The sequence below is a fragment of the Orbicella franksi genome, chromosome 11 (genome assembly GCF_964199315.1).
Source record: "Orbicella franksi chromosome 11, jaOrbFran1.1, whole genome shotgun sequence".
Taxonomy (NCBI): domain Eukaryota; kingdom Metazoa; phylum Cnidaria; class Anthozoa; order Scleractinia; family Merulinidae; genus Orbicella; species Orbicella franksi.
The window spans coordinates 20,803,201-20,825,611 of NC_138155.1; the positions used below are offsets into that span (position 1 = coordinate 20,803,201).

At 39.2% G+C, this 22,411-nt stretch overlaps 3 protein-coding genes and 1 pseudogene across 4 annotated transcripts in view; 2 read left to right on the forward strand and 2 right to left on the reverse strand.

Moving 5' to 3' along the window:
- Nucleotides 1–5,954, reverse strand: part of LOC145502545 (methionine--tRNA ligase, cytoplasmic-like) — a 28,895-nt gene extending 22,941 nt beyond the window's left edge. The window contains exon 1 of one of the 2 annotated variants that reach the window (XM_081481870.1): nt 5,650–5,954. In XM_081481870.1, coding sequence (XP_081337996.1) covers nt 5,650–5,860 — 211 coding nt within the window. In that variant the 5' untranslated portion in view covers nt 5,861–5,954. Of the gene's footprint in view, nt 1–4,123; nt 5,616–5,649 lie in introns of those variants that run through there. The other variant, XM_081481871.1, reaches the window with a different exon arrangement.
- Nucleotides 5,955–6,437: 483 nt separating this feature from the next.
- Nucleotides 6,438–11,395, reverse strand: LOC145502973 (S-adenosylmethionine synthase-like). The gene is made up of 7 exons (XM_081482392.1): nt 11,285–11,395; nt 11,059–11,136; nt 10,028–10,150; nt 9,072–9,469; nt 8,526–8,708; nt 8,092–8,309; nt 6,438–7,623 (listed from the first exon to the last, which is right to left on the reverse strand). Exons 1-7 carry the CDS (start codon nt 11,346–11,348, stop codon nt 7,524–7,526), a joined length of 1,164 nt encoding a protein of 387 aa, XP_081338518.1. The 5' UTR covers nt 11,349–11,395; the 3' UTR covers nt 6,438–7,523.
- A 6,222-nt stretch (nt 11,396–17,617) lies between these two features.
- LOC145460377 (uncharacterized) lies at nt 17,618–20,115 on the forward strand. The gene has a single exon (XM_081445158.1). It carries the CDS (start codon nt 17,827–17,829, stop codon nt 18,637–18,639), a length of 813 nt encoding a protein of 270 aa, XP_081301284.1. The 5' UTR covers nt 17,618–17,826; the 3' UTR covers nt 18,640–20,115.
- Nucleotides 20,116–20,117: 2 nt separating this feature from the next.
- LOC145460378 (uncharacterized) lies at nt 20,118–21,487 on the forward strand (annotated as a pseudogene).
- The last annotated feature ends 924 nt before the right edge of the window (nt 21,488–22,411 follow it).

The following is a 22,411-nucleotide window of genomic DNA, read 5'->3' on the forward strand; positions in this document are numbered from 1 at the left end:
CCATGCTATTATATCATTGCTGTGGCATAGCTTCCTTGATAATGTCGTTTAGATGGAAATTAGCGATAGGGAGATTACATTTTGTCTCCGCTGTTTTAAAATTATTTATCGCTACCCTCCACCCCTCTCCCCTTGTCAATTGATGCTACGTTTAGCCCAGGCTGCACTCGTCTGAATTTCAGTTCGCGCGGTCACTCCGAGGAGGAGCCGACCGATTAGCGTTCTATAACTGCTGTCTTTCCTAAAGGGGTGTGGACAAAACGTGGGCTAGGCCATGGCCTACCCTGTGGCCTACATGTACCGGTGGTCAGATTTCTAAAAACATAAACAAAATATCAGTAAGAGTTGAACGAGTAAGCTGGCATAAAATTATATCCCTCTAATAGGGGTATACTAAAAAGTCACTAACACGATTTTTAACATAGTAAGTAACATAGTAACATAGTACGATTCTTAACGTCAGAGGAAACGAAACAATGCAAGCCTTACAACACCCAGCCTTGAAACATCCTATTTCTCGCTGTCTTCGACGTCTTCCCCGGCCAAGTAATCAACCATACGGCAGGTTAAGAGGGAGGGGAAGGGCCAATATTAGTGGTCGCTGAGAATATCCAAAATGACGGCTTTGTAACATATAGTGGAACGCTAGTGTGTCTAGTGTTGGCGTGAAATGAACGCCGTTGTTTCGGACAATATCTGCAGATAACAAAACGAAAGCAGTACTTTCCAGGAGAATTTTTAAGTGCCTCTTTAGTGCTGCAGAGTACTGAATTTGTAACACGCAACCCGGGACACACATGCATTGCCTTCATGAACATTTCACAAACTTAACTTGCAAAATGGTATATCAACACAACTGGTGTATTAATTATTAAGTTGTTCTCTGTACATCAGAAAGCTCATTTAGGACACTATATATTGCAGGACATTGTGTCAAAATGATATATCACACAAAGTTATTGACAAATTGAACAATCTGTTTAATATTTTATTTTCCTTAATCATAAAAAAAAGTTCTAAATTTAGTTAATTAATTAATTGTTGGATATTCCCAGCAACCACATATCCCCTCTTAACCTGCCATTATGGTTGGTTGCTTGGCTAGGGAAGACGTCGAAGACAGCGAGAAATAAGATGTTTCAAGGCTGAGTCTGACGTTGAGAATCGTGTTAGTGACTTTTTAGTATACCCCTGTTAGAGGGATACAAGAGACCATGATGTTTTGTTTATGTTTGTAAAAATATGACCACCGGTAGGCCATAGAGTTGGCTACAGGGTAGGCCATGGCCTACCCCATGTTTTGTCCACACCCGTACTCACTTCGCCTTTGGCGAATAACTGACGATTCTGAGGTGGAGGGCTGTTACATGTAGATGGCCCATACATAATTTTGCACTTGTCCTGTAAATTAGCATTAATACTCATCTGTTGGTGTGCAACGATCTACAGCAATATTTAACCTGATAATGTGCAGTGTATAATTATTAATTAACCAAACTATGCTGTTTTCAGTTGACAAATGCTACCACATTGTAATGTGATGTTGAAGCACAAATTCAGAAACATGCCCAGTGGCAACTGGTGAAAAGTATGAACTGGCGAGAAAGTCTGGATGACAGAATTTTCTGAAAGGTGGCATTTAATACCAGGTAAGATATTTCTTAAAGCATATTTGTAATTAATGATTTCTCAGATCGACATTGTTTTCTTCAAGAAAAGATTCATACCCACATGTACATGTAGATTTTTTCTTTAAGAGCTCCCTCCTCCTGATACTTTGGAATTTCTAAAGACTGGCCATGAATGAGTGTTGGGTGTGCAGGGTTCAAAATAATTTTTCAGCTTTAAGCGTAAATTTGTAGGCTTTTTTGTCAAGGCTCATTATTTTCCAGGCTGTCAATAATAAACGAGCAGTCAGCTCGTGTCTTCATTTTTTATTGACTTTTCACAATTTGGGTGTGTGTACTGCTGAAACGGGACCCATTGCCTAGCACATGACCAAAATCTTCCTGAATCAAATTTTACTCTTTTCTTTAAGAAACCTTAATTTTTTTATTTAAAAAAATTTACATTTATACGGTGTAAATATTGTAGACTTTAAATTGCTAAAATAATTTCAGCATCAGAATCTCTATTTTGATCAACATGTTTCTAAGGCTTCTAACAAAGCGTAGTGAACGGCTCAATTTTTCGGTGTTTGTTCAAGCGTGAAATGTACTTCTAGATAAACTGTCGCGCTTCTTTATTCACAGTCATGGGAAATGCGTACTGTCAAGCAGTATGAATACAGAACCAAGTTTAATGCTAACGTGTGAGGAGGCTTTACAAACGACATTAAACAGGATTTTGTGGAAAAATAAATCTTGATTAAAGGCTGGCGAGTCTGTATGCGGAAGACATGGGTGCTTGGGCTTGATCCGGTGTCGTCAGTGTCACTGACTGATTCATCTACAGAGGGTCTGGTCTCAGGTTCAGTGGGATCATGAAAGATGTCGGCGATTTGTCTGGCTTTGGCTATGTACTTGCGATCCTGTTTTAGGAGGAAACTACATTCACTCAGGAAATGGGCGTTATCGGGACAGCCGGCTTGTTTGCAGAGTAGGCAGGACCTGGCTGTAATGCAAGAAAATGCGAGAAAATGGCAAGCTCCTGGTAGATGAGCCCAGAAACAGGCCCGGAAACGTTTCTAAAAGCACGAATAACAGTGTCTGAGGTTCTTGGCCGACAACGCTTTAACAGCAGTATTTTGTGCACTTTTGACTTGTACGAAGCGCGAACTAAAGGCAGCCATATTCAAAATAGGTGAAAGACTTAAAGGAAGACTTAAGAGAAGATCACTTTCTGAAGACAGTATCGTATTTTTCTCGTGATTTCCTGTCAAAATCTTGACAAAATATCCACCAGAACGTAAAGGGTTTCTTCTCAAACCAACATTGCAAATGTGACTCTTTTTCTCCGAAATCACGTGATTTTGAATACTATTGTGACTCAGTTATCAAATTTGGACAAGGTGTAACGCAAGCCTTTCTTGCGTGATCCTTATAAAAATAGGTTTCCTTGTGTGGAACTTAGTAAAGCTTAAGACAATCACAAAATTATATGTGTCACGTTGTTGTAATTTTTTGTTGTGAAACGTCGATCCGGAACAGTTTTGTCCAGCGTACTATATTCTTCGTGACTTAAGAAACTTTTCGCGAACGTTGAAATGAATTTTTCCGGCGGAAAGCTATCGGAACACCGGTAGTTACTGATTGTAGAACTTCAATTACTCGTGAACTTTTTCAGCAGGTATTTTTTTTTTTTTTTTTTTTTTCATGCAGTTTCGAATGTGGCTCTTAAACCAGTAACGCACAACTTCACACAACTTCACTTTCACTTTGAAACCTTCCTCTGTATCACACGTATTTAGGCTTACGCAAAGGTCACGACACACACGGAAGTGATAATTTCACTTTCTTTACTGCGCACACTTAATTCGTCTTGCATCAATGCATATCACTTCAACGTTTACCATGGCGTAAGTCGAGTGAAGTAAGAGGATATGTCTGTATTTTACTCAAGATTTATAATACCACAGCTGTCAAAGGTGGACCAATCAGAACTCACCTTTTGTAGTTTCAAAATAAGATGAGGAAATCTCCTCAGCGTTTCCAGGAATTCAGTGGAAAAAAATATACACAGGCAGGTGATTCTGATGACTTCGCGTCGAACGAGAATATGGTGGAAAAAAATTGTTACAATGCAGCCCTTCGTCACCTCGGGTATATTTTTTCAAAGCTTTTAAAAGTGAAAGTGGTATATTCAACCACATTTAAGCTGAAAACTATCCGAATTAGTAGGGGGCTTTTCGACATATTGAATTTGTTGTGTCCGATATCTTTAAACATCCCTTTCAGAGAAATTGATCACAAATTTCAGAAAAGGACTTAATCTGAGTAAGCATTAGAAACCTGAACTATGAAGGTTCATAATTTCCTTTCATTGTAGCAGTCTAAAAGGAAAAATCCTAGGTTTATTTTTTCCTTTTCGGTAGGTTATGAATCGCGGAAGCCTTAGAAAATTCCCCACAGTTCCGGTTTCACTTTCTGATTTAAAGAGGAAGGATTGAAAAAAATAGTTCTACCTTCAAAATTGATGTACTCTAAAGTCAATCGAACGTCTGCCAGATTTTTTGTTGCCAAAATGCGAAGCAGAAATGGATTCCCTCGGTCGCTGTAAAGCTTCATGATTTCATGAATGGGATGAGTCTGCGATGACGCCCTTTAAATGCCACAGATCGGAGTAAAGCGACAAAAGTGACTCCACAAATGACTCCAGACATCTGATGAAACGAGTTTTTGTTTGCCAATAAACGGGCATGAAATGTCGAGGTAGACTGAGACGAATTTGTTGCTCCAACCGCAGTCCATTCCATTGTGGGCTCAATACATTTCCGCCATATTTCAACAGGAACTTGATTTACTCGGGCCGTTAAGGACTTGATTGAAGTAAGAGGAGATATATCTGTGAACATTCGCTATCATTGGGCAATTTACCTGACCCGGTGAAGCAAAAAGGTTTGAAGGATACTGTACCAAAAGTTACAACTTAAACATTGTCGTTCTTATGTTAGCTTCATGTTTATGATTTATTTTCAAGATTCTTTTTCCTATGCCTGTTTTTCTTGTATGCATAATATACAAACATTTTTTTTTTTTTATGAAATACAAGCTGTTTGTGCTCTTTGTTCAATTTCAGTCATTACAATTAGTTATTGTTCCTATTTCTTGTCAAAAGATTCAAAATATGTCTCATTATTTCGTATTGGTACCCCTGCATATTGCATTGCTGTAGATTGCAGTTTACTGATGTCAATCCATGATATTGTTTTGAATTTGTCCTTCACAAATGCAATGATGTTACTAACTATATGATATCTCTACCACTACGTCTCTCGCTAACAGGTTTCTAGGGACATGTAGCTCTATTAAATAGTAGATTTAACATAGGATGTGAGCAAGCTTGATGATTTACATCATGAGTCAATAGACTAAATTATCTCATATCCTCTCGTTCCGTTTCGGAAAAGCAATTTTGAAAACGTAACAAATGTTCTTTTTATAATTATTCTTTGTGCCTGTATCTATCCAGTGTTTAGAGGCTGTTTGGGACACGCACCGATTAGCATAAGCATTTCCAAGAATTCATCGGCCAAATTCAGTCAACATTTACAGCAAGACAAATACAACGGACAGCTTCTTGTAGAGTCGGAAGATAATAAAGTAGAGCGATCATATTAATGCAGCTGTTTTTCTATAGTTTGCAACTTTATAATATGAAATCTAAGCAAGAGTATAAATGCAACCAAATTCATCTGAGAACTAGCCAAGGTCATCCGAAGTTTCTTGGAAATCTTGAATACTCGGAATATGTTACGTCAGACTCTTGCATCATTCCCTTTTATAGGGTGTATCATACACTAGAAAACCTAAATCAGCCCAACTAAGAAGGAAACTTGGGCCATAACAGTTCATGATTTTCTTTGTAATTGTTTTAGAAGAACAATCTTCATTTCTAGAACTGTCAAATCCTTCAGTTTCGGGGAAAGAATTCACTACAATTCCGGTTTCGCTTTCAGACCTACAGTAAAAGAAACCATTTTACTTGTACCTTCATAAGTGATGTACTGTATAGTCAGTGGAACCCTTGCCAGGTTTTTTGCTGCCACGATGCGAAGCAGGAATAGATTCCCTCGGTCGCTGTAGAGCTTCATAGTCTCACCAGTTTGAGATGAGAGGAACTTGCGACAGCTTAAACGTGTTATGAATGCCACAGATCGGTGTAAAGCCACAGAAATGACGCCACCAAAAGCTGGAGACATCTGGTGAAACTAGTTTTAGTGTGTAAAATAAACCGGATTGAAGAGATGAGAAAGACTGAAACGAGTTTCCGCAACCACTGTCCATGATACGGCAGATTCGTATAAGTTCCCCATATATCAAAAGAAACATAAAACATACAACTGTTCTAAGACGGTTTTCCCTACTTCAGAAAAAAAAGTTTCATTGGGAGAGTTTTTCAATATGTAACAACTATTTGCTTTTTCCCCTTATTGGCAGAATAAGTGGGAAATGTGTGATGGAAAATAGCTTAGTGGTTTGTGCCAGAACCTCCTAATTGCGAAACAGCATGTAAAATGATATTCCCAAAATAGTTTTGGCGTGCAGGATATTTATCCATCGAAGAATGGTTGTCTTTGTACTAGGCACCCATTTTGAAATTGGCGATGAGCATTGTGTGCCTCTCTGTGTGTTTCCTTTGATAAGGCTGTGTTCAGTAGGTCTCCACGACACTTTCTGCTAGTGTTTTGGGTGTTCCATTTTTCGAGGATCATCACTATAACTTTATTTCGTTTATTCGATTTCCTTTTCGGGGTGGGGGGGGGGGGGTCGGGGGGGAGAGGAAGGAGGGCTCGGGGCATCTAAAAAAGATCTGTCGTGTCATATGCTATGTCAAACGGCTTAGGTTTAGATGTTCTTCTTTTCGACCCTCTTAATCTGATTGATGGGTGGGGTATTACCTAGTATTTCGTCATCTTTTTTTGACAGTAAACAATAGAAAACGAGCCCTGCCTTTGACAATCATATACTTTTTCTTGTGTGTGTTTTGTCTTTGAGAGCTACTTGTTGTGGTTGGTGGTAATTCACAAATTTTGACCCAATGAAATTTTATTAAAACTCATCCCTTAACCATCCCTATTCAGTGCCTCTCTATAGAGCCTTGAAACTGTTTAATACAGAAAGTCTCTTGCCCGTTAAGTTTCAAATCACACATCCGTTAACAATGACATATTTGTGTTTAATGCTGGCTAAAAAAATGTTTCATTTATTTAATATGTTAAAACTTCCACAACGACAAAAGTGCTTGTTACTGCATAGATTCATCATTAAATATTTAAGATGGAAATCAGATAAAAATTGTATTAATCCTGGGAATCCTTACGTTGTGGTATTCCCCACTCACTAAGCTTTGTTTACTATCAGTTGAAAATTGAATCATTTTGGTCTACTTCTACTACATTTAACATGAAAGTCAGATAAAATTGTATTAATCCTGGGAATCCTTACATTGTGATATTCCACACTCACTAAGCTTTGTTTACTCATTCCCCACTCACGAAGCTTTGTTTACTACCAGTTGTAAACTGAATCAGTTTTGTCTACTTCTACTACATTTAACATGGAAGTCAGATAAAAATTGTATTAATCCTGAGAATCCTTACATTGTGGTATTCCACACTCACTAAGCTTTGTTTACTCATTTCCCACTCACGAAGCTTTGTTTACTAGCAGTTGTAAATTGAATCATTTTTGTCTACTTCTACTACATTTAACATGGAAGCCAGATAAAAATTGTATTAATCCTGGGAATCCTTACATTGTGGTATTCCACACTCACTAGGCTTTGTTTACTAGCAGTTGTAAATTGAATCATTTTTGTCTACTTCAAAGTTGCAATTTTCCTGAAGCGTTTCCAGAGTCAGATTAGTAAACCAAGTGCTTGGAAACTTCCCAGGTGAAACCAGGCTTGAAGTGACCATACACGCATGCTTCTTGATAGATGGGCTTCTTTAAGTCAAGCTCCCTGTAGGACAACAACAAACAAAGACATGTTCAAAAGAAATAAAATCCCCTAAAGAATGTAGTAAAATAACATTTAAGTCTGCCTCGATGGAGGTGTTATATTTCTTAGTATTATTAACGTAATCCCTATAACGACAGTATGCCATAGATCATTGGCCAAAATAAAAAGCTATGAATTTATGCAAATTGAAATAAATCCACAAGATTTTTAGGCAAGGAATACATGTATAATAACAGCGTGTAGACGGCTGGCAATAGATCGAAAATGTAAAGACTACCAAAAATACCAGAGAAAATAAGTGTTGAACTTGCATTCGTTTCTTTGATAAGCCTGTGAAAAGCCAGGCACATTCAATTAAAAAAAGTACAACTGCGCCACATTAAGCGTCGCAAATGTAAAATCCTATTTAAAAAGCTAATGAGGCTAAATAGATTTTACGACAAAATAGAATTTCCACATATGTCATACTTTACAATCACGCCAGGGCGAAGGTCGAAGTTGTTCTTAATGATTCGCAAAAGCTCCTTGTCAGACTTTTCGCTAGTTCCATAGGAGAACACAGTTATCGAGAGAGGTTCAGCAATACCGATGGCATAGGAGACTTGGACAAGAACACGACGGCACAGTTTGGCTGCCACAAGAGACTTGGCAATCCACCTTGCTGCGTAAGCACCAGATCGGTCCACCTAAAGAAATAGTGTAAATATAGGTAAGAGAACGAACTCGATGAGGCATATGGTTTAAGATTCTCATTGTGAGTCTTATATGTATTAGCGCTGCATTGATCTACTAAGAACATGTGGCTTCACATTGTTGTAAGCTTAAACATTTTCAAAGTACCGCTTTCATCTTGAAGTGAGAGACAGAGCAATTTCAAGGTATATAATTACAAGAAAACAGACCTTAGAGAAGTCCTTTCCAGAGAAGGCGCCTCCTCCGTGTGCACCCCACCCGCCGTATGTGTCAACAATGATCTTCCTTCCTGTAACACCCGCGTCGCCCTGAGGGCCTCCAATCTCAAATGTACCAGAAGGTTGAAGATGGTAGATTGTTTTATCGTCAAGATATTTAGCAGGGACAACTTCCTGCAAGAATGAAGTGAGTAAAAGACGCAAAATTTGCTCTGAGAATGGTAAGGTAACTTTGTTACTGGTTGATTAGATTTATTTGCTGAACTGCCTCCATCTCGTCAGGTTAAGTTTATATGGTGACAATAAGAAACAATATGTGAACATGTTTAGTCATTGCGTTAACTTTGCCTTTCATTTGCTACACATTTCAAGTCAACTCAATTGATCCGATTGCTGCCGACCTCAGTTTAGTTCGTTTTGAATATACCTCGATTGTTATTAAAGAAGTACACACACAAGAAAATTTTGTTCAAAAGAGCTTCTATGGTACACTTTTTTGTAGAGTACAGTAACAGAGATTTAGCAGCAGGGAGGTACCTTGATGATTTTCTCTTTCAGTTGCTTCTGCATTTCGTCCAGTTTGATGCCAGGAGCATGCTGAACAGAGATAACGATGGTATTAACTCTAAGGGGGACGATGGTACCGTAACCCAATTTGCCACGGTACTCGACGGTAACTTGTGTTTTGGAGTCAGGTCGCAACCAGGGCATAGATCCATCTCGCCTCTTATCAGCAAGTTTCTTGTTTAGTTTGTGGGCCAAGACCGCTGTCAGAGGCATGAGTTCCTCAGTTTCGTCAGTAGCATAGCCAAACATAAGACCCTGATCACCAGCACCAATATCCTCCTCCTTTCTCCCTGAATGGACCCCCGAGGCAATGTCAGGGCTTTGCTGTTGGAGGGCAACCAAGACATTGCAGGTTTTGTAGTCGAACCCTAAAAGAAAGGCAGTGATCGTTAGCCATTTAAAGAAGAGAATCTCTTTAACAAGAGAAAGAAAGAAATTTTAGATTAAAATCAATTAATGGCCATAGATAAATCTTTGTTCTACAGTTCAAGCCTCAATTGCGTAAGCTCGTCATTTGCTAATCAAGCGAAACATATGACTTTAGAATTATTGAAGAGCCTAGAGTAGTTAGCTATCGTTGAAATCTTATGAATTCTATCTAGAAAGAATTTGTGGTTCATCGGTGCTTTTTTCAGTGCTTTTGCAGCCAGCAACTCTGCTTCGTCATAGTTTGTTTTATGCCTGATATTTAGAAACACGTACATTGCCAAGTTCAGCCAGCTTTTTCAGTTTTTGAACATACTGCGTTTTATTGCAGTATCCACCGGCCCTTTCTGTACGTCGATTTGAATGCTGATGACTAAAAGTGTTAATAATAATGACCTATACAGGAGTTCGCCGCTATAGATTGTGTCATCAACACTGACGAGAGTTCTAATGATTAACTTTGTTTAGAGGTAAATTCAGTTGTTAAAATATACTCTCGCCTTTGTCAGAATGATCATAGCCAATCTTCTTGACTGTGTCACGGATCACAATTTGATAGTCCACAACGGCCTTTGATGTGATTTCGCCACAAGCAAGAATCATACCCGTCTTGGTCACTGTTTCTGTGCAAAGGAAATTAGGCTAAGATCAGTAAATCAGACGTAAACTGAAATTAAAGGTTTTAAAACTAATACTTTAAATGAAACATCTGTCTAAATTCCAGCACAGACGCGTAAACAACAAATCCCTGGTATGATGTGTTATGAAGGCATCTTTGCGATGCACAAAGAATCTCAGTTTCTATCGTAGCTTCAAGGGCGTAACTGATCAAAGAAAACTGAAGCCCGTTATACTGGTTTGACCGGAAATAATCCTGCCATCATTTGGTAAAGCAGGTTTTTAAGACGACGGGTTTGAAGCTAATTAATAAATAAGAGGGGTACACTCGTGCGGCAAGTAAGATTTGAAGAGCCTTTTTCTCCAACTTTGAACTTATTCGTCATCTTAATCTTTTAAATTCTGTCGCACTTACACATGCATTGGTGAATATGGCATTCTTATCTTTACGCATTAGGCGCGACAACGTAGCTTATACATATGTCTAACTGGTTTTTAAGGAGTCTTGCACCGAAGACGAAATTCGAGAAAGGAAAAACTTTAAGAACGTCGGATTAGTTCCAAGGGAGAGTCATGTGAATTGTTGAATAAATAATAGAATGCAGGATTGCCCAATACCACCAAATTCCCAGAATTGTTTTTCAAACGTGAGGCGACGCTTTTCGATTCTCGGAATATATATAATGCTTCGGTAGCACTCAAAGGTTAAAATGGTTTGCGATAATGAATTGTCTCCACTGTAACTTGACTCATTTACCACTGTAACTTGACTCATTTAAACTGGCACATTTTCAAAGATTGGTTTTTAAAGGTGTTGCATCTTTTCCGAAGTAAAGCACAAAGAGTTCTGGGCAAGTTTACTTATGAAAACAATTGACGCCTTTCCTTGGGCAACCCTGTTCCTTTAACTTACCGCACGCTACTTTAGCATCAGGATCCTGTCGAAGATGAGCATCTAAAATAGCGTCCGAGACCTGGTCGCAAATCTTATCTACGGAGACAAAGCATACTTTCGTTTTAGGTTGACGAGATGAACTTCCGCTTCAGAGGATCGGCCACGTCAAATGCGCGAGACGATTTGAAAAATTTAATGGGGGTTCCGATGAATGTTTCAGTAAAATCTTGCAATTGCAACTTACCAGGATGTCCTTCACCAACGGACTCGGAAGTAAAGAGGAAAGTATCGTTATTTTCGTCGCTCATTTCGAATCTTTTTGGAGAAGGATAAAAGTGCTCACCGCTCGTCAAGTGAAAAGGTGCAACTCGTGTGAGCTTAGTGAAAAGGTGCGACTCATGTAAGCTTGGTAGCTTAGTAGCCTTTCCTCCTGTGATACACTGCAACTAGCAATATCATTGGTCATTGATGCTTAATAGGCTGATCAAAGACCTTTCTTATTTTAGACCAACGGTTCCCGTGACGCGAGGATTCCAGGAAAATTTCTCAATAATGAGATTCAAATTTAGAAGGAATCAATGCCATATGGCCACGAATAATGACGTTTTCTTTCACAATTCTTGGTGTATGAAACGATTCTTTTGCATTGGCAACACTAATTTTTGCTAAATTGGATGCGACGGTGTATGGAGTGTTGCGAGATAACATTCAGTGGCGAGTAGTGAATGGTGGTGTGTGACGAGCTAAGTAATTTTACAAGCTTAGGTGAAGTAACGTAATTTTATGATTTCGTTTTTCTGGGAAATGTCTTTTCGTCTACTCTTGCGTTAGCCATATTTGGCAATGGTTGTCAAAGGTATCAAATAATGTTTACAACTCCCTACAGTCTGAGAGACAAGATATATAACTGAAGAGACGCACTATTGCTTAAAAGTTAGAACTACTTTTAAATTTGCGCTTGTTAAGATAACGTACTAAGAAAATTTCCTAATAGACAATATTTTATCCTGTATGTAATACTATGACATTTATTACCTTGTCAAGGATCTGAGAGTGTGTTTTGATATTTATAAACGTTTCTTTTGTGAGAATGCAATTCATCTACATTACGACGTTTAGCCTTCTTCAGGTTTTTGACAAGTCACGTGTTTCCTGGGATGTTTGTCAACACAATGAGCCGCCAGCCAATTAACAAATAGAACCTTTCGTGTTCTTAATAACCAGTAAAAACAGATTTCTCAGAAAAATAAGATACTATCACTCTAAAGTCCTTTGTGTTTAACATTTTGGTCAGCGAACTTTGTACAGAGTGCAAGATGGGAAACCAACAGTTAAAAATTGGAAAGGCCGATGGAAAGTGACATTCATTCTTTAAAAGAAGCAGCCATATTATATGCGAGTTCGATTAAGGAATTTTGGTTTTCTAGTGGTGTTTCGTTTAATTAAGAAAATGTCTTAGGGTGGCCTTAAGACGAAAAAGGGGTGAAACTCGTCCCTCTAGGTTTCTCACGGGGATTCGTATCAGCACGTGCAATTATCTGCCTATCTCTTCAACGTTATTCGGTAACGTTTGGCGATAATTAGTTGCCATGGTAATAATTTATGATGCAACAAGTAGCATGAGATCAATCCACCTTCAATAAAATTGCCAGCTTTTATTTATTTATTTATTTATTTATTTATTTATTTTTCGGGAGGCGGGGAGAGGTGAAAATGACGTGTAAAATACTCGAAAGCACAGAACATTGACAATTTCGCTCACATAATGTCACGTTTCCGCGTGTAAAGGGTATCAAATGGTCCTTGCGAGCTTTTGCGAGCACCTTATTTTATTTTGCGAGCACGAGCAAAGGTGAAATCCCCCTTGCAAGCAGCGAACACTTAAGGCCTGGCTAAACTAGGAAACATTGTTGCGGAAACATTGTTTCTTGTTGTGTTTCTCGGGTGGCTAAATTAGCGGGAAACAAACAAAATGTTTTGCTGCCCCAGTGGCTAAACGAGGAAACATTGTTTCGGAAAACAAATGAGCCACGCATGAGTCTATGAATAAACTGACTTCCGAGGAAGTCTGGGGAAGGATGTTCCCATTTTCTCGTCCCCAGGGCTCTGCACAATTCATGTGAAGGTAAACATGGCGTTCGAGCTATTGAGATGGCGTCGGCGGCAAAAAGGCAAAAAATAGCTGCTTTGTGTATGACAATAGCTTGTTTGGACGACGAAGGTGAAGGAATCCGAAAGAAAGGCCCAGATAGAGATTGGCTGAGAAGAAGAGCGGAGAGAGGGTCCTATGCAGGTATCGTAACAGACTTGGCGGCTGAAGACCTCCCATCGTTTAAACATTATATGCGAATGGACGTCAACTCCTTTCGTCGCCTTGTTGAGGTGATAAGCCTAAGGATCGTCAAAAGGAACACAAGAATGCGATCTCCAATATCACCCTCAGAAAGACTAGCCCTAACTTTGAGGTTCCTAGCAACGGGCGAGACCTTTCGTTCCCTTGAGTTCCAGTTTCGAGTGAGCAGAACTGCCATTTCATACATTGTACTGGAAATGTGCCAGGCAATATTATCTGAGTTGGGAGCATTGTGTCTGCTGTTCCCGTCCACAGTAGAGGAATGGAAAGCTATAGAAAACATATTTAGCGAAAGGTGGAATTTTCCACATTGCGTGGGAGCTCTGGACGAGAAGCATGTTGTCATGCAGGCGTGTGGACAGGGCTCACTGTTTTATAACTACAAAGGGAGTCACTCCATCGTATTAGTGGTTCTTGCTGGACCAAGCTATGAAATAATGTGGTGTAATGTGGGGGTCAACGGGCGAGTCTCAGACGGAGGAGTTTGGAATCGAACTGGTCTCTGCAATGGGCTGGAAAATGGGGAAATTGATCTCCCACTGCCCGAACCATTACCAAATAGAACAGGAGGCTGCCCATACGTAATTGTGGGGGACGATGACATATGGCAACAATCCATCCAACCACACAAAAAGAGTGAGGGATGAGTTCAAAGAATATTTTAACTATGAAGGTGCAGTTGGCTGGCAATAGGACAAGTGCATGTAACATTTTATTCGAAATTCGGGAAGCAAATTATTTTGAAATCTGTTTTAAGAAATTTGTATTTACACATGAAAATCCTTGACAAGTTTTTCTTCAAGTAACGACTGACAAAATATGTGTGTCTCACTGTACAGAATGAAATTTGTACAGAAATTTGAATTGGAGCATTTAAAAAATATTTTGGTTAATGTGATCAAATTTAACAAGATTGAATGATATGTTAATACCTTGAACTAGAAAATATTACTGTAAAACTCAGGAAACTACTTTTTTATTTGATTCTGACAGGTCAATTGTGTACTGACTATTGACAGTAAACTTCAGGACATACAAGGAAACCTCACAACCATAAACTAGTTTCTGTCGCTGTTTGTTCCTTATTTTCGTACTTTTAATTGGCTTTTTCCTTGCAGCATATTCCATAAATATTTTGGGTATTTGTGGTGTTCTGAATTTCACAGTAATGTAAATACTGTTATTTCAACTGCAATAAACAGCATGCAAGTTTTGAAGTTTGCTTATGAAAAAAGTCTGAAATTAATAACATGCGCCTGCTTGTTTCTATAATGGCGCAAAAAGGTATGGGGTCAATATAGTTTGGGGGAAGATATTCATATGTCCCTAAAGTATCTTAAATTATTATCCGTGACATCAAACATTTGGCAAATTATGGTGTTTCTGCACTGATCATGTTGTTTTATCTTGGGCATTTCTAAACCTGTTGTCTACACAAGTTGGTTAAGAAATATGCAGTTGCATAATAGTTGCAAAAATTATGTCATATGTAAGTATATAATAAATTTATAAATTGGTAGGGTTTATGGTAACTCCTAAGGAGTGTAATGACTGATTGTATAAGTTGCAATTAATGGGTCACATTTTACCTTGGGAAATTTGCAGATTTACTCAAGCAGAAAAAAATACCGCGGTGCACTGTACATGTATCAACTTTGGTAAATGTATCTATCTTAACCAGGTAAACAACAACTCTACGCGATCTTTGCAAAAGAAAATTTTCACTGTGGAAGCCAATTTTACCGTCGTAAAAAGGGCTCAGTGCAAACAGAGCTACATAGGTGTCAAAACTAAAGCATAAATTCATTCACTTTATTTACTGCTTTTACAATTAACCATAACCTGCATGAGTGGTTTTTCATGCATCTGAATTTCATCTGCTTGATTTAGTAAATTTTGTTTATATCTGGATTAAAATTTACATTATCATGGAAGAAGATCATGAAAAATTGAAAATTGTTTCCATGAATAAATAAAATTGAAGCTGTTATAATGACAAATGTTTTCTTGCATAAAAAAAAAATGAGTATTTTTTTTTATCCAAATGTATCAGTATCAGCAATTCGGCATATTTAAATCTCCACAAAACAATAATGGAGTCATGTAGAACAATGTAATGCCATCAATGTTTAGAAGGTGGAAAACTGACTAGGGAAGTATTGTTCAGTCGCTCTAGCAACTGGAGCTCCATATGTTGAGTTGTATGAGCTCAACTCTATGTGACCAGTTGTAATTTGCTCTGAGCCATGAAATTCTGCCTCAAACAGGATATCGTTTATTTTTTTTCTTCGTTAGCATCCTTTCTCGCGGACTCAAACGAGCTAGTGTTCTGACCACAACCATCCCAAACGCGTCTTCTTCAGAGAGTTCCGCGGCTGGTGTTGGCGCTTCATTCACTTCTTTCAATATTCCCACAGCTCTATCGAGGAGTGACATTCTCTTTCTGTCAAGGTCTTCTTTGGTCTTCTTCGTTGGAGTCATGGTGGCTGGGGAGTCATTTTCATCATCTTCCGTTGTTACCTTTATTTTCATTGTATCAAAGCCCTTTGTGGCATTCTGGACAATAATTGTTGAATATCCAATACTATTGCAAGTTGGAGTAGGCTCAGAAAGTTCCTGTTTCCGCGGTTCGACTTAAGAATTGGCTCAGACTCGATGGATTGCAAACAACTTTAATCACGAGAAAACATCAACATTGCCGCCATCTTGTGAAGGCGTGCTCGTGAAACTTACAGTTCCATAATGCATTGCGATCTTAAAGCGTGACACGATGTCACGACATCCGTGACAATAATAAGAAACTTCAGCATCTTGTACCACTTCCAAGAGTGGTAGACATCGCTTGTCGGTTGACCGGACTTCTTTTTTCTTTCCAGGGCTTGTTCCCTCATAAATTATGACCTGATAATTTTCCACTTGCTCTTGTAATCCTCCCGGCTGATATCATATTTGTCTGACATGAGTAAATCGATTGTTCATGTAGTCCTTGTGACCCACGTCCCAGAGACAAGGCCTTTCTTCATACAGCGTAATCAGCATTTCAATTTCTTCATCTTTCCAATTCCTCTCCCGTCCCTTTCCTTTTCTTTGAGCGTGACCTGCTTGAATTTCTTCGCAGTCAGCCATTTTAATTGTTGTCCGTACGCTCGCCGTTGCTAGGAAACAATTTTCAATGAGCGAGCGGCACTGGAAACTAATCAACATTGTTTTCATCGTGGCTAAACTGGGAAACATATGTTTCGGACGCAAAATTTGTGTCCGGGAAACAAAAAGGTTTTTGACTTCAGGCAAAAACATTTTTTGTTTCCTAGCAGCAAATTTTTTTTTCCCGCAGCACATGTTTCCCGCGCGGCTAAACTGGGAAACATTTGCCTCCGCAACAATGTTTCCGCAACAATGTTTCCGCAACAATGTTTCCGCAACAATGTTTCCTAGTTTAGCCAGGCCTTTAGGGCGTACAACTGTCAAGCAGCAGTGTTTTGCAAATTGTCCACTAGCAACAATCTTTTTTCCATTTCATTATTTGTGTTTGTGGTATGAATGAAATGAGGTCTCTTTGGTACATCCAGTGCACTGCATTGAACGGATACACTTATTTTGCTCCAAAAAAACTACATGTAAAAGTAGACTTACTAAATTGTGAGTAATCTAGAATAGACCATTTTACAGTTGTCTGTTCAGTGACCTGGCCTTTGGATGGAAGCGAGGCTGGAGTTGACCTTGTTTTGATACAGACCTCACTGCTTTTGTCATGTAAATGCACCTAATTAGCATCAGAACAACTTGTTTTACACAACAAAAGCAGTAAGGTCTGTAACAAAACAAGGTCAACTCCAACCTCGCTGTCATCCAAAGGCCAGGTCACTGAGCAGACAACTGTAAAATAGTCTATTCTCCAAAATGGCGCCGGCCTAGAGAGGACTGGAAACTGGGGGTATAGTTTTTTTACATTAAGAGTCTTCGCCACTTTTGTGTCAGGAGATTTATAAAAATTGAAAATGCCACGTAACTGTTGTTTCCCCTATTGTAATGCTACATCAAAGAAGAATAAGAACTCCGATTTCACCGTTTTCCCAAGAAACTAGAGCTAAAAGACCAGTGGATTGCTAAAATTCGCCAAGACGAAGGAGATTATTTCGCTGTTACAGACAACACACGCGTCTCCCTTGCATCAAGAGTACGGCCAAAAGCCCGGAAAGCCCGGCAAAGGCTGGCCTGGCCGGGCTTGCTACGAAAGCATGGCCCGGAAAAGTGTGGAAAGCGTGGTCAAGGCTGGGCATTTGTAATAAACCTGGCCACAAAAGCATGGCTGGTCAAAAGAAAGAACCGCATCCGTTCCATGTTAAATCAAACTGGATACCACCGGTTCAACCATCAGTTGCCCTTGAAAGCTACCTGGAAAGTGTCAAAGTACAATTAGCGAAATTAAAACAATGAAGCCTGAATACAATCTATCACGAAATGAATTTAGAGCTATTGCAGAACTGAAACACAACTCTGCATTGAACCTGAAAAAGGCAGATAAAGGCACAACAACAGTCATCATGAATAAAACTGACAAAATAAAGGAGGCCCAAGTGCAACTCGACAACAGAGAGCACTATAATCCTTTTAGACAACCTATGGTGGAATACACGCAACAAAGAGTGAATCAAATTATCTCTCAACTTCACCAAGGAAGCCACATCGATGACATCACGGCTAAATGGCTTTCACAAACTCCCAGTTCGCCTAGAATACCTATCTTTTATACCTTAACAAAAATCCACAAACCTAAACCGGTCGGAAGACCGATCATATCCGGGTGCGAAGGCTCCAGAGAGAGAATACCATCATTCGTGGATAGACTGCTCCAGCCAATTGCTCAAAGGCAAAAATCCTATATTAAGGATACTACAGACTTAATTAACTTTGTGGAAAGAACCAAAATACACCAAGACACTATTCTAGTGTCTATGGATGTCACGAGCTCGTACACAAATATACCACAAGAGGAGGGAATAACAACAGTATGTCGGGCATACGACATATTTCACAATAACAACCCTCCAATCCCGACCAACTACCTTAGGGAAATGCTTGGTTTAATCTTGAAGGAAAATTCATTCCAATTCAATGGCGACAATGATCTGCAAACGCACGGCACTGCCATGGGTACTAAAATGGCAGTTGCTTTTGCAAACATCTTCATGGCAGAAATTGAAACAAAACTCATCCGCCAAAGCAGAATCAAGCCAATAGAATGAAAACGTTACATCGATGAAGTTTTCTCCCTATGGAATCAAAACAAGCAAGACATCAACTTGTTGATTGAACAAGCCAACCAGTTCCAGCCTTCGATCAAATTCACAGCTGAAATTTCAGAGAGCGAAATTACTTTTCTTGACGCAATAATATACAAAGGGGATAGATTTCAAACTGACTCTATCCTTGACATCAAGACCCACTACAAGCCGACAGAAACCTTCGAATTCCAATACACGCATTTCACCTCCTGCCACCCTCCGGGTGTAAAACGAGGTTTTATCAAAGGCGAAGCGACAAGACTCCTAAGAACAAACTCTTCACAAACCACTTTTGAAGAGTGCCTCTCAAACTTTAAACTGCGCCTCAAAGCGCGAGGATATCCTAATAACTTCATTGAGAGGTCCCTAACAGGAGTCCACTTCGAGGACAGAAGGCTGGCTCTCCAACATAGGAAAAAGACTCAAACGAAAGTTTTGCCATTTGTCACGACATATCACCCAGAAGTACGTGGCCTAAAAGAAATTTTAATGAATAACTGGGTTGTAATACAAAACCAGCCGTTGCTGAAAAGCGTCTATACTAAAACTCCGATTATATCATACAAGACAGGCAAATCTCTAAAAGATACGCTCGTTAGAGCAAAAATTTAATTGAAGGCTAAAATGCATCGCTATCGCAATTCACGAGGGGAGTCCGTGTAGACCTGTCATATCTTTTGTTTTAAGCAACAAACAATGCCAGCGTTTCTTGGACTTTCTGGCCGAGTAAAAACTCCACAAATTCCTAGCATTCCTTTTCATGAATTACTACTGATAAAGCTTGGAAACTTTAGAACAATTGTGTATGTGTTACAATTAATAAATATATTCTTTGTAATGATAATAATAACACATTACTATAGCAGCAGAACAATGCATACTTATAGCACTAGTTTACAAAACTTCAGAGCTTAATTTTACGATCAGGTAAGCAGAAAAATTATGCACAAAAATTTAAAACAAATTGAAAAAATTGGAAAAATAGATTTTTTGATAATGAGCCTGCATAAACTCCTCTACTCTCGTTCAACAAAGTTTGGTCCGCTGGCCACACACACATTCTGCTTATCTCCACTCAGGTAGAAAACGTTTTCTTCAATATATATTCCCCGGCCGGAGCGTTACTCAAACGCTTTATGTCGCTAAATTATTGGCTTCCCGTAGCTTCATTCTGATTTTTGGTGTGTTGTTGTTCTCTATTCTTGTTTTTCTTTTAAGCAGACAAATAAAAATCTGAATGGAGCTTGATTATAAGTGAAAGTGCGGCTTCTGCTGTACGCCATCAGGTGAGAAAAAGTCACAAGTTTAGAGTTATTGTTGTCATCGCTGACAAGGTCACCAATCAAAACAAAGCATTTTTCCTGCTTTGTTATTTTGATCCTACAGAGTGTATAAAAGGTTTTATGGTCTTCACTGAGTCAGTTTGCTTATAGAGCTGATACTAGAATCGAAACGCTAGGAAAAATAGAAAGACTCTTATCATGATGCACACTGAGTGTACAATTTGCGAAGCAGAGTTTTGCAACCGGATCAATCAGACTTTTCAGTTGGGATGGCAAGACTATAGTTGTTTTCAGATCGTGGAGCGAGCCACAACCCGCGGGACTCCGAAACTTCTAGACAGCATGGGGTACACATATACCGTGAGAAAACGAGAGGCTAACTCGACCGCTTGGCAGTGTACGGTATCAACAGAGGGTTTCCGCTGCCCGGCTGTACTAACACAATAGAATGATGGCGATTTCACATTCAGCCGAAGAACCCACAACCACCGTTCATCTGTTGCAGTCCTTATAGTGGCCCGGGTCGAGTCTCGTGTCAGGGACGAGGCTGCTGCTGATATCTCCAATACGGCATCGGAGATCGCCAAGCAGGTACTTCATGAGGAATTACCACATGCACCTTACCCAAGACTGCCACGGCCTAAATGTCTTGAGAAGATCGCAAACCGCTTCCGTGAGAAGTTGCGATTAGACTGTCTTCTCAACGGCGACCGCAAGATGTAGCGTCTTTTAGTGAAGACGATAGCAACAAACGGCTCCTTTAGGAGCCACCCAATTTGAAAAAGTCAATGGATGATCCAATGTATATACTGCATGTTGAGAAAAGAAAAGAAAAGAAAAGGTTTATATCAGAACTTCGATTACAAATTCGGCGAGAAAGGATAGCAAACCACTTCCGTGAGAAGCTAAGACCGGCAGAATACGTCTGACCTCCTTAAGCTTTTAAAGCTAGTGAGGGAAAACAAATCAGCAAATGACTCCTTTAAAGTTGGAAAAAGTAAATGTTTTTTCTTTTTTTGGTTAATGTTTCTAATCGGACAGTGTAATTGGACAGTAAGAGCGCTCTTTCTTAAACAGATGGCCTTGAGCAGATTCCTCGTGCTCTGCCTCTGTTAAAACCAGACTCTATTGCTAAAACGTTTAGTTTTTATTGAGACCTGGCCTTTAATCAATGGTTATGGCCATCAGATTTTCTGACAGTTTTGATTAATCGTTAAAAAGTCTTCATATCGTCCAATTTGTCAATCACTCGGCAGTTTTCGGTTTCTCACTCGTATTATTATACAGGCCGAATTGGACACCACTAGGTCCCATTACCGTTATTTATATAATAATTAAATGAATGCGCGCGCTCTGACTGGTCAATCGGCTATGTGTTTATTGTGCCAGTAAACTCATGGAAATTTCGCGTGTCTTCTGAATTATTATATAAAAACAATAGACCACAAGTTTTTATGGTTTATAAGCTGATAAACCACTTCGGATGTTGGAAGAACACTCGACGAATTCGTAAATCCCTCGCCTACGGCTCGCGATTTAAGAGTTCTTCTCGTAATATATCAAAAACGAGTGCGAGTGTTTCATCGGAGTTTCCAAACACGAGAAAACTGATGAAAGCACGAGGCCGTAGGCCGAGTGCTTTTATTGTTTTCGAGTGTTTGGAAACCCCGATGAAACACGAAGCACGAGTTTTTGAAAGAGCTTCTCAAACATCCCGCGTGGTTTATTCAGCCCCAAAACCAAAAAACACTTGTGGTCTATTGCTTAAATATCCAAAAACAATATACATATCAAGATATATCTCAGTGTCAGCGTCTCGTGATCGCTACAGGCCTTCGTATTCGTATGCTCCTGTTTAACGTTCTTCTGAAAATCATCACCGTCGTCATGGATACGAAAATTCATCAAACCGTTTCGTTCGCAGTTCCCGTATTCTTCTGTGAACAATAGGTCTTTGGAATTCCTTGCCTATAAGACATTTAGCTAAATTTCCTCTCGCAAATGTTGCAGAACATAATTACAGAACCTTACTTACAGAGCCCAAATAGGGACCGGAAAATGTTTTCAAATTTTCTGACCACAGGGGGCATTTAGAAAGGCAAATAAGAGCTTGCAACTTAAAGCAGTTGTTACCTGTGTTCAATATTTACCTGTTGAATAATTACAACGTCTTCAAAGACAGACAGGCACGCATGACATCCAGTTATCAACAGAACGATACCCTGTAACGAAGCTTTTGCTGACTTCCAAGGAAAATATTGAAAGAGAAAATTCTAACCCGTGCAGTAAGTCAAATTTGTAACAAACCCTTACAACCCTAACAACTAGGTATTATAACAATAGCCCTACATTCGGTAAGCTAATGTCACAAAACTGGATGTGAATAATTCCTAAGTTCTCAATCTTGCTTCTATTCATGTCGCGAAATTCAGTGATGCTAATTTTAAAGT